At 41.2% G+C, this 13,056-nt stretch overlaps 1 protein-coding gene across 1 annotated transcript in view; it reads right to left on the bottom strand.

Annotated features, from left to right (window-relative positions):
- Positions 1-11,246: 11,246 nt before the first annotated feature.
- LOC124722663 (inactive phospholipase C-like protein 1) overlaps positions 11,247-13,056 on the bottom strand; it is a 261,278-nt gene continuing 259,468 nt past the window's right edge. Inside the window, exon 4 of the mRNA XM_047247808.1 lies at positions 11,247-11,396. Within this exon, the coding sequence (XP_047103764.1) occupies positions 11,247-11,396 (150 nt within the window). The remainder of the gene's footprint in view (positions 11,397-13,056) is intronic.

Genomic DNA, 13,056 nt, shown 5'->3' with positions numbered 1-13,056 from the left:
GATAAAATTACATTAGCTAATTCTACATCAATTCAGCCAACCTACTTTTGAAAGCATGATTAAATATGCAAGGTTCGCATCGAAATTAGTGGATGAAAGAGAAATCTTTTTGAATGCAAAAGAATTGTGTTTCCCGGTATCGCTCATGAAGAAACCGAACGCTTGTAAGACGGTTGCTTTCATAAGATGCGCGTGGTGCTGCAAAAAATTGTGCTACGGTTGTTTCTATGATAAGTATCACCCACAACATTGTTGTGGCATATCAAGCAATGTGGACAATGAAAAATAAGATTTTGTAATACTGTATGACAGAAAAAATTAATAACTGAATATATCTTCATAACTTCACACATCTTACACTATTTGTTGATATTCTTTAAAATAAAATTGAAAAAATCCGTAGATTTTGGGAAAAAAAGTACACGAGCAGGACCCGAACACGGTACCTCCAGCGCGGTAGCCGTGTACCTTTGCCGCGTCGCTACGCTGACTTGCTAGGTATATAGGTAATGTTACCCATTTTCTCAAAAACCAAGGCCCGTCGCTAAAAACCAGATAGACACAGGTGCTAGACAACATATTTGAATCACATCAAATTCCGTGATTTACAGTATGGAGGGTCCCCTTGTAAGTGGTCAGCGCGACAGAATGTCAATCCTAAGGGCCCGGGTTCGATTCCCGGCTGGGTCGGAGATTTCCTCCGCTCAGGTACTGGGAGTTGGGTTGTCCTAATCATCATCATTTCATCCCCATCGACGCGCAAGTGGCCTAATTGCCGTCAAATCGAAAGACTTGCACCCGGCGAACGGTCTACCCGACGGGAGGCCCTAGTCACACGACATTTAAATGACGCATTCTAAAACCATACTGATTCCTGGTCATAAGCTTCTCGGTCTCAAGAAATAAATTCGAACTGAGGGTATGTTCAAGAATTCTATAGCGAACCGATATTAGTGGTATTGGTCTGTAATTTTCTGGGTACGTTCTTTTGCCCTTCTTATATACAGGAGTAACCTGCCCTTTTTTTTAGTCGCTTTGCCTTTTAGCTGGGCGAGAGATTCGCGATAAATGCAAGCTAGGTAAGAGGCCAACGCCGTATGGTACTCTGTGAAAAACGAAATTGGGATTCCATTCGGACCTGGTGACTTACTTGTTTTCAAATCTTTCGGTTGTTCCTCTACGCCAGGGATGCTTATTACTCCGTCGTCCATACGGGAGTCTGTTCGCTGAGCAGACGACGGTATGTTCCTATGACTGAGTTAATTGTGGCACTAAACAATATGTCAACTGGATTTGTTATGTATCTACCCCTTCCCTGGCAGTTATGTAACGCTACTTCAGTATGGTTCTGGACTGCACGTAGACACACACCGTATAGCGGTCCCATCACACTTCCCTGGTTCACTCATATATATATATATATATATATATATATATATATATATATATATATATATATATATATAGTGGACAGGGTGGGCAGTAGTCTGCCATTGTTTGCTGATGATGCCATGGTTTACGGTAAGGTTTCGAAGTTGAGCGACTGTGGCAGGGTACAAGGTTACTTAGACAAAATTTCTAGTTGTTGTGACACATGGCAGCTAGCGGTAAATGTAGAACAATGTAAGTTAATACGTATGAATAGGGAAAAGAAACCCGTAATGTTCGCATACAGCATTAGCAGTGTCCTGCTTGACACAGTCACGCCGTTTTAATATCTGAGTGAAACGTTGTAAAGTGATATGAAATGGAGCCAGCATGAGAGGAGTGTGGTAGAAAAGGCGAATGGTCGACTTCGTTTTATTGGGAGAATTCTAGGAAAGCGTGATTCATCTGTAAAGGAGATATCATATAAGACGCTAGTGCGACCTATTCTTGAGTACTACTCGAGTGCCTGGGATCCGTACCAGGTGAGATTAAAGGAAGACATCGAAGTACTTCAGAGGCGGGCTGCTAGATTTGCTACTGGTAGGTGCGAACGACAAGCAAGCGTTACGGAGATGCTTCGTGAATTGAAACGGTTATCCCTGGAGGGAAGGTGACGTTCTTTTCCAGGTACACTACTGAGAAAATTTAGAGAACCGGCATTTGAAGCTCACTGCAGAAAGATTTTTCTGGCTCCAACATATATTGCCCGTAAGGATCGCGAAGATAAGATACGAGAAATTAGGGCTCATACGGACGCATATAGACAATGGTTTTTTCTTCGTTCTATATGCAAGTGGAACTATAGAAATAAGTAGTAAAGGTATGGGGTACCTTCCGCCATGCGCCGTATGGTGGACTGCGGTGTATCGATGTAGATGTCGAATGCAATGCGCGCACGGAGGCTTTCAGACAGTCGTTCTTCCCGCGAACCATACGCGACTGGAACAGGAAAGGGAGGTAATGACAGTGGCACGTAAAGTGCCCTCCGCCACACACCGTTGGGTGGCTTGCGGAGTATCAATGTAGATGTAGATGTAGATGTAGATTCACAAGTAACTAAAAACCTATTTAAGCAGAGGCAGAGAAAGTAGTCATTAACAAGAATGCAATTCTGCAAGGTTCCAACCTTTAGATCTACAGAATCAAAGTATCGGGATAACGTATGGAGGAGAATTTTGCTTAAGATTTCCTTACTAATTTATTGTCGATCTGCCTGAACACAGCTCTTTCACAAATAAAGCAAAAAACCTTGTCAAACTACAGCTAAAGCAGTCTTCCCTTTCAAAGACGAACATTTCACCATTGAGCTAACAGGCAGCTGTACCAAAGATCGCTCCCTCTTCACTCCCGTGATGGTTAAAACGGAAAATTTTCAACGTTAATGATGAGGTTAGTTGCAGTTTCTACTTGGAACGAACTTCCCGGACTCCGAAACATAAAGTGTCTAATTCTATGTTATTTTCTAAAGTGAGCATTATTCAGAAACTGTAATCGAAATTACAACAAAAATCAAGTGAATAGAGTAGGATAATTTTGAACTTATCCAGGAAGTAAATCGACAGGTCCAGAATTGCCAAAGATATTCTGGGATATTTTATAATTTAATTTTCCCCGAGACGTTTAAGTCTTATCTTTATCGTAGATGAAGATAGAAGGTGAAGAAATGAATTAAAATTTGTGTTGCGACCGGGACTCGAACCCGGGTCGCCTTGCATTTTTTTCTTTTTTTTTTCGTTGTTGATCGTTGTGTTTGGTCGTTGCGGACGTCACATGACATCCATTGAAGTTCGTTGTTGATCCTTTCTCTCAGTTTTTTTATTACAGAGGCCAACCAGCTCTCTGATCGAACACGCTAAGCTACCGACTTATTAGGCAGGAATGTTGAACATTACACCGTCGTAGCTAAACATATGAATAGTTCACGCAGCAATGTTGACCATAGTGCTGAGGTGGTCATTTCCGCCTAGTAATCGTTCGAGTCCCGGCCGCAGCACAAATTTTAATTCATTTCTCCAGCTTCCATCATTATCGTATGTTCTGGGATGTTGCCAAGTCTCGAACTAGAGGCAGGTAGAATAGTGTTTTCGCAGCCGAACTGCTTCTGGAGCGTCTCCTACTTGGTGTTTCAAAGACACTGACCTGACAGCCACCGAGTTGACTGAACGAACCGGTCAATGAATGTCATTTGCGTTTCTGTAACTAGAGGTTGAAGGCCAGCATTACCTGTGGTTACACAGTAACCGTTATGTGGAGATAAGAGCTTTTTCTTCTTTTGATCAATACGAATTTCTAACAATTTTTCTTAGGAATACTTCCATCTGCACTAACATTACATCTGTGAATAGTGTCAAGTTTCAAATGAAAAAAGTGAAGTGGGCTCAAAAACACGTAATGAGATGAATCCTGTTTCTGTACGCAATGCAAATTCGATCCCAGCATCTGATAACATGAAAGGAGAAGCGTGTGGTATCATATCAACGAAAAAGAAAACGAAATGCTGATGTTATTTTCTAGGATATGCCTTAGTTAACCGAAACTGCCATTCAGTTTCCATCGATGCTAATAACATAGCTACTGATACTGATTTCTCAGTAAAAGAGAAATTTGTCTGATGAATGGGTGTGCAAACCGAGAGTACATTTTAAATGGAGAGAAACCAAAATGTCAGTAAGAGCTCCACCGAGCTGAGCGTGGAGTGGAATGTATATGAAGTGCCTCGCATTTGGTAATTTTAGTTGTTAAATTAGTGGATGATGGTTTTATATTAGCGAAACCTCTCGGCTATCACAAACTTCACATGAGAAGTATCCACTTGTAATTGTTAGAACAGGCCAATACGTTCCATTGTACTCTATTTGTGGCTCAATATGACTCCATTGGTGACGCCAAATTTAATTTTATTTCATCTGCTGACGACAAGCAAAATGAATTTCGAACTCCTGTGAAAATTTTGTTGCCTGCCTTGTGAAAATCACAATTGGTATCTCACTGGGAGAAATGTATTCGTCGCCGGGGTGACTATCTAGAGACATACCGTAAATATGTAGATATGAAGAATAAAGATGTAGAATGTTAATAAAGTTTCTTTTATTTAAAAAGCTTTATGAGTTTTCACACAAAAAAATACAGAGAAATGCTTTTCGACAAGCCCTTGCGTGTTCGACTTAGTACATAAGATGCGGAATCCATTTCAATAATGGGCATCCTAAATCTCGTGTGACTTCGACGCAGCACATCTCACTTTAAATGATGTGTTTAGTCGATGTGGAATACTGTTATTGTAATGTAGTTTTGAGATACCGTACAGAAAACATTTAAAACCAGTGTATTTCAGTGTGTGAGCATAGCCACGAGGGCTGAATTGTACATACGATCCCTTATTAATTTACGGTATCTGTCAATCAAATTTGCTTACAAGCATTCATTAACACGTTCGCGCTTACGATGAGAATTTTCTTTCTAGCTGCGGGGTGGTGGATTGGTAGACTGAAAATTATAGTCACTATGTTCTCCACTGCTTTCTCTTTGACCACAAAGTAAGTTTTCAGGCCCTTTGAAAACGGTGAAGATGATAAATTTACCCCCCGCCGCCCCACAAGTCAACTTTTCCCTCATATACAAACTTGTCACGTGGCGCGGCATCCACATTAGAATTTTGAGTGAAATTGCTCAGCAAGCTCATTTAATCCATAGAGCCTGGTATGTACTGGAGGCATTGCGTTAGTATTTTCCCTTTGAACTTACCTTTCGTAAGCGATTTTCAGATAGTACAATGTTTGACAATGATGCAGTCTCTGAGATCTTCAGGTGGCGGAGAAGAACGACTTACACTTGTTGATATTGGTCCAATAGCAGATATTTTCAGGTTGTTAAGCACAAATAGGCAGTCGATATTAAGGCACATTTTCGTAACTTATAGAATCCATTTAGCTGCTATTTGTTAAGTTTCTAAATAATGAAATTAAGAGCTCATATTTGTTTTGTAAATAGAAAACACCTTCTCTTGCTGCACTGTATTTTATTTCTCCAAGAGGCGTTTCGCCTTTATTCCCTTTAAGGCATCATCAGTTGGGTAGTTTAGTTCTATTTACGAAACAAAAACATGTTTTATGTTCCGAACTTTTTCGTTGCCATTTTCATCTTGTTTGTCCTTGTTGTTGTTCACTATGTGATTCCAAAGTCGTTAAATCTTGAAACCACAGTTTTCGATCAAATATCTATAACTAGTGATAGAAGACTGATAGTGCATCATAACGACAAGGGCAAATCAGACGAAATGTGGGAAGAAAGAAGGTCGGATCATAAAAACATGATTATGTTTCGTAAACAGAGCTGTAGTGTGACCTCCAGCATGTGAGGAGATGAGAGGAAACGCAAATGCCAACTAAAAACACGAGGAACTATCCCACTGATGACGCCTTAAAGCGAAAAAAGGCGAAACTCATCGGGGAGAACTAAACTACAGTGGAACAAGAGAGGGCGTTTTTTATTTACAAAACAAATATTTATGTGCTTGCTGTGGGGGATGGCCACGCAAAAAAGCTCGTAAACAACTCGTAGTTCACAATTCACATCTAATGTTAAGGAAGGCATTACTATTAAATTATTTATCCCCCTGTTGTTGCGCTATTGCATAAGATTGCTCTTCCTATCACTATCGCGATATCATTTAAAACTGTTTCTTCTATTTGGGGGTCTATTTCAGGGCATAGATAATTATTTTAAACTTTCATGAACACGGAAGTAAATTTTCGCAAGACAGGGGGCAGATTAAAACGTCGATCACAATCCTCGGATACCCGTTTTTTCAAGTGCTTTCGAGTACTGTTAAGAAAAGTACTTCAGTCCATTGTAAAAACCGTACCTGCTTGAAAAGTGGTTAGCGCGCTGGACTCGCATTCGGGAGGACGACGGTTCAAACTAGCCTCTGGCCATCCTCATTTAGGTTTTCCGTGATTTCCCTAAATTGCCTCAGGCAAATGCCGCGCTGGTTCCTTTGAAAAAAGGGCACGACATCCTTCCCCTTCCTTCCCTAATCCGATAGGATCGATGACCTCACTGTTTGGTCCCCTCCTCAAAATCAATCAAACAACCATCTAACATGCTTCAATAGCTTGGTTGCTCCAAGAACTTAGACAACTACCCCTACAGAAAATTATGTAACTCTCTTCCTCATTTCATTTGCCGAAAACCTCGTTTTGATATCTTGAAACGTTTACGAAATACATGACCCACACTGTGTATGTTACATTTCAGCTCCTAGTGATTGACGTACGCATGGAATATTTTGAAATGGCATCTGACCCTCCATCACACGCGAGCTGCCACTGCCTACGGGACAGAGTCGCCCTTTGATGGCATATCGCCGTGTTCCATTAGGGGGAAACAGAAATTACTGTCTTTTTCATTAAATTCAAACATATATTATTATTAACAAGTTTTCATTTTTAATCAGTGATGTAATCACTCTCGTTATCCAGTGTGCAAATTTTCAACACCAGATCTGTAGGAATCAACTGGATTTTGAGTAAAATATCTGGATTTTTTAAAGGATTCCAGAAACTATTTATTTCACACTTGCAGTTTCGGCCTCTGGGCCATTTTTCAAGTGGTTCTGCGAAAGATTTTGCTTCAGCACATGTCACACTGTTATAATTCTCCAACATGTATGCGTATCATCGTCGAAGGATTTTCAAATCTGACATGTGCTGAAGCAAAACATTTCGCAGCATCAGTTGAAAATGGTCCAAAATTCCTAAACTGCAATTGTGAAATACATAATTTCCACAGGCAACGGCGAATATGTTGTCCTCTAATAAATTCTACATGGCTGTGAACATCGAACATGAAAAGGTAATCGAAATACCCTGAAGAGCCAAAGAAACTGGTGCACCTGCATAATATCGTGTAGGGCTCCCGCGAACACGCAGAAGTGCCATAACACGACGTGGCATGGACTTGACTAATGTCTGAAGTAGTGCTGGAGGGAATTGACACCACGAATCCTACAGGGCAGTTCATAAATCCGTATGAGTACGAGGGGGTTGAGATCTCATCAGTGGTTCAAATGGCTCTGAGCACTATGGGACTTAACATCTGAGGTCATCAGTCCCCTAGAACTTAGAACTACTTAAACCTAACTAACCTAAGGACATCACACACACCCATGCCCGGGGAAGGATTCGAACTTGAAACCGTAGCGGTTGCGCGGTTCCAGACTGTAGCGCCTAGAACCGCTCGGCCATCTCCCACTTATTTGTTTTCGCTGTAAGTTCAGTGGTAATCCGTTTTCCCACTTCTAACTTGTTCTACCATCTCTGTTAGAGTGTGCTAACTATGTGTAGATTGTCAACGGTTAGGCGAAAGCTGTTGTATTTCTACCTTGTGAGTCAATCAACGCAGAAGCACAGTTCCCGCGTGAAAACGAGCCACTGTTTCGACCGCTACAGCGTTTTTTTGATAGTGTGCTTTCCTTTTGCATGTGAAGTGACTCGTGTTGTATTTATCTACTTTTATATTTATGAGGGAGATAGTATTCGTGTTTATTTGCTGGATTTGACTAAAAATTACATAAATATTACAAGGTAAGTTAGTGGAAGCAGAAGTGAAGTATTCTGTCCATTGGCTGTGGCAGAGTATAATAAAATAATGGGAGGAGTGGATAGATTTGATCAGCTGCGTGAACGGTATGCTGTAGGCCGTCTTTCATGGAAGTGGTGGCACAAACTGTTTTTCCCTCTTGTGGATTTGGCAGTTGTCAATTCCTATGTTATGTGGAAATTACAGAAGACAGAAGCGGACCAGCTAACATTGAGATTGCACTTGGCAAGGCAGCTTATCTCTGGATTCTCAAGTCGTAAGAGAAGAGGAAGGCCTGTTCATTTTCAAACACCAAAAAGAGGTGTGTCTGGAGTACCAGATGAAGTTTGTCTGGAGAAAGTTGGAACTCATTTCCCTACAAAAGGTACAACAAACAGAAGATGCCGCCAATGTAGCACCAAGAACAAAGAAAAGAGAACAAAAAAAATGTGTAGCAACTGTCGTGTACCTTTGTGTGTAGCACCATGCTTCTCTAAGTTCCGTAGTACATCACCTTAGTGAACTCAAAAGACAGTATGAACTAATACAATTATAAATGTAATGTTAAACATGTTTTTGTACTAAAAAATAAAGGAAATACATTTTTTTTTAATTAGCAAGTGAAGTTACTCCAGAGTTCGGTAGGAACAATAGTTCCCACTAATTTTTTAATACTCGTAGGCTAAACTCTCACTTTCAAGATTTAAACTATGATTTTATGAACGGTTTCTTAGCCCAATGAAGTGTTCATAAAAAGTCTACAACTTCCGGAAATAATTTGTTCACTAAAGGGTTAAACCTAATTAACCTAAGGACATCACACACATCCATGCCCGAGGAAGGATTCGAACCTGCGACTGTAGCAATAGCGCGGTTCCGGACTGAAGCGCCTAGAACTGCTCGGCCACCGCGGCCGGCTTTGCTTGCGACACTTCTATGTTATTCTCAAAGTTAAGTATCGTCATTCTTCATTTCGTAATAAAACTCATTAAACGATTTGTTTGAACGTTGTCTAGCGATCCGAGAAGGTAAACTTCCTAGACCCTCACATTTGGCGAGTAGGCAGTACTCAACAGAAAGTGGGTGAGAAACTGAAACACGCTACTGCAGCTTCCGTTTTGCGATATATAACCAATTAAAATAAATTAAAAAAAATAAAATGGAGAGGGAGAGAGAGAGAGAGAGAGAGAGAGAGAGAGAGAGAGAGAGAGAAAATGCAGTCATCAGAAAATGTGCAGCATCCAGAAACCGTTGACGATTTATTTTGTAAACCTATGATGCTGACAGTTGATGTAAGCGTAGTTCATAATTAACATATCTCAGGTTGTGAAACGTGGTATCCTTTGGAACGTTTGCCACTTTAAGTACATAAAATTTTAGGTACGGTACATGATGTGCAATGAGTTCGCTCCTCGTTTGCAAATATACATTATCGTGTAACGGAAGCCAACAATAAAGTGACAATATATGGAGATGGTATCTGTTCTTTCGGACATGCCCATAAATAGTTAAGGCTGACCGGCCATTGACCTTCTTCTGTGCGGATGTACACGCATTGCCTGAACTCTTACGGGCTCGGTCAGATTGTCATGCGCGAGTAATGAGTGTAGTGGGCAGGGGCACTACGAATATAGTGTGTGGAAATTCAGTTGGGAATGTGGGTCTCAAGAGAGCGTGCAAGAGATAAATCCCTGCAGTCGCGCTATCCTCTGTGCCTCGGTGGCTCAGATAGAAGCCGGCACGGTAGCTCAGCGTGTTCGGTCAGAGGGCTGCGTGCTCTCTGTAATAAAAGAACTGAGTCAAGGAATCAACGATCAACTTGAACGGATGTCTTGGTACGTCCGTACAGACCAAACGCAACGAACTATATCAAACAAAATGAAAGAAAAAAAAGATGGATATAGCATCTGCCATGTAAGCAGGAGATCCCGGGTTCGAGTCCCGGTCGGGGCACACATTTTGAACTGTCCCCGTTGATGTATATCAACGCCTGTCGACAGTGTAGGGTCTTGATTTAATTATCATATAGTAACGTGTTTTAGATCTGTCACTGACTGCGTGGCTTATTTATAAAGTTGGTTTTGCTCTCTGATAGGCACAGAACCGTGCCACTCGAAAGTACTGTACATAGTTTTCCTGCAACAACTAAAAATGAGGATGCTCCTGAGGTGGGCGAAGAATGGGGAGCAGCTAACAAAGGGAAATATTACAGAGAGAAAGAAGGAAGGTTAGAGTTTAACGACCTTTCGACAGCGCGGTCATTAGAGACGGAACACGGACTTTTATTACGAAAGGATGGGTAAGTAAACCAGCCGTGCCCTTTTTGGAGGAACCAACCCGACATTTCCTTGGAGCGCTATAGCGAAATCACGGAAACTCTATATCTGGATGGACAGGCGGGGATTTGAACCATCGTTCTCCCGAATGCCAGATTACTGTGTTAACCACTGCGCCCCCGCCCTCAGTGGAAATATTATAGAGAAATACACCCTGAGAGCTCATTGGTATACCAAGTAAACGGTATCAAGAGAATTTTATACAACCACAGCACGTAAGAAATTTATTCATGGGTGGTTTGCAAAACATCTATCTCGACTAGGAGAGATCGACGCACCTCTTTGTTCACGCAGAAACGAAGATCTGTAACACATTATCTTGGAGTGTATCGAAAAGAAAGCCATGGTAGATGGTATACTAAAATCACTGAGATCTATGGGGTACAAAAGCCCATAAGTCCGCTACTGCATTGCCACTCTATTCGTGACGATAGGCATCCGAGTTTATAAACTTCTGTACAAAGTTCTCTAAGAGCAGGAGTGTCCATTTAACCAGGCACTGTGAAGGTTTCAAGAGTGTTCCTCTGAGCTGGAGAAGACCTACAGTGCGAGACCACGTGAGAATGCGAGATACCGAGGTGTCAACTTCATGACGGAGAACAACCGAAACGAGAAAAACGCAGCCTGTACACGTGACTACAACAACCAAAATGAAATAGGCATACTCATTGTAGTGCGTACACGCAACTAATTTTAGTACAAGTTTATCAAATATTACTGCTTATTTTGTAAATGAATTTGATTATTTTTCCTCTGTAATTATAGTAATATTGTTATTCATGTGTGTATATTGTTGTACGAAAAGACACTCAGAAATGACTATTGTTAATACGTGTTTGTAAATTATGGGTGGTAATATGGTCATGAAACGAAAAGCCAAAATAAAGAACAAAATAAATGCACTTAATTTAAATCTAAAACATGTATATCAACCACATACTTGTACATGAGAGCGTAAATATCCGGTCTGGCTGTAATTTCCTTATATATTTCAACGAATCCTCTGCAGTCAAGTTGTCCCCTCTTTCCAGGGTTGTTCACGTAGTCATATTCCTGAAAATACAGAAAGAAATACAGCGATCATTAAGTGCATTGTAAATATCAAACAGAAAATATTAAGGATGTCATTAAACAACGTCAGAAAAGCAACATAGAAATGTATGAAGAAAAAAAAATCAGCCAAAATTTTTATTCATGTGGTGTAACATTGAATCATTGACTGTGACAACACCACAAGCTACATGTACGGTGTGAACCTGAACTCCACAGATAAAACTTCGGAAGGTGTTTAGGAATATTTCCTGAGTGTTTCGGTATAAGGTACCTGTAGTCTCCGACGGCTCGTTACAGAGTAATAAGTAAGCTTGATTTATTCGGTTGACTACCCTAGTTACTTTTGTTTTTGTGGAATTACCCTCATATCAGTGAAAAATGCCTGTAATAGCTAATAAATAATATTTTCAACACTTAACACATGAGAGATGTCCCTTATGATCGGTCATCTTCCATATACTTTGTTTCTACATACCTTTGTCTCATGAGAAATCTTTGGTGTTATATCTGTGGCGCACTCATCGACTTCCACCACAGTCAAATATACAGGGTGTTACAAAAAGGTACGGCCAAACTTTCAGGAAACATTCCTCACACACAAAGAAAGAAAATATGTTATGTGGACATGTGTCCGGAAACGCTTACTTTCCAAGTTAGAGCTCATTTTATTACTTCTCTTCAAGTCACATTAATCACACAGCAACAGAACGTACCAGCGTGACTTCAAACACTTCGTTACAGGAAATGTTCAAAATGTCCTCCGTTAGCGAGGATACATGCATCCGCCCTCCGTCGCATGGAATCCCTGATGCGCTGATGCAGCCCTGGAGAATGGCGTATTGTATCACAGCCGTCCACAATATGAGCACGAAGAGTCTCTACATTTGGTACCGGGGTTGCGTAGACAAGAGCTTTCAAATGCCCCCATAAATGAAAGTCAAGAGGGTTGAGGTCAGGAGAGCGTGGAGGCCATGGAATTGGTCCGCCTCTACGAATCCATCGGTCACCGAATCTGTTGTTGCGAAGCGTACGAACACTTCCACTGAAATGTGCAGGTGCTCCATCGTGCATGAACCACATGTTGTGTCGTACTTGTAAAGGCACATGTTCTAGCAGCACAGGTAGAGTATCCTGTATGAAATCATGGTAACGTGCTCCATTGAGCGTAGGTGGAAGAAAATGGGGCCCAATGAAGACATCACCAACAATGCCTGCCCAAACGTTCACAGCTAATCTGTGGTGATGACGTGATTGCACAATTTCGTGCCGCGACTGCTACGGTCGCAGGTTCGAATCCTGCCTCGGGCATGGATGTGTGTGATGTCCTTAGGTTAGTTAGGTTTAAGTAGTTCTAAGTTCTAGGGGACTGATGACCACAGATGTTAAGTCCCATAGTGCTCCGAGCCATTTTTAACAATTGTGTGCGGATTCTCGCCAGCCCACACATTTTGATTGTGAAAATTAACAATTTGATCACATTGGAATGAAGCCTCATCCGTAAAGAGAGTATTTGCACTGAAATGAGGATTGACACTTTGTTGGATGAACCATTCACAGAAGTGTACCCGTGGAGGCTGATAGTGCCTGCACACGCTGTACATGGTACGGAAACAACTGGTTCTCCCGTAGCACTCTCCATATAGTGACGTGGTCAACGTTA

The sequence above is a fragment of the Schistocerca piceifrons genome, chromosome X, assembly GCF_021461385.2.
Source record: "Schistocerca piceifrons isolate TAMUIC-IGC-003096 chromosome X, iqSchPice1.1, whole genome shotgun sequence".
Taxonomy (NCBI): domain Eukaryota; kingdom Metazoa; phylum Arthropoda; class Insecta; order Orthoptera; family Acrididae; genus Schistocerca; species Schistocerca piceifrons.
Note: the sequence above shows the minus strand (reverse complement) of the source record. Positions and strands in the feature narration are given on the sequence as shown.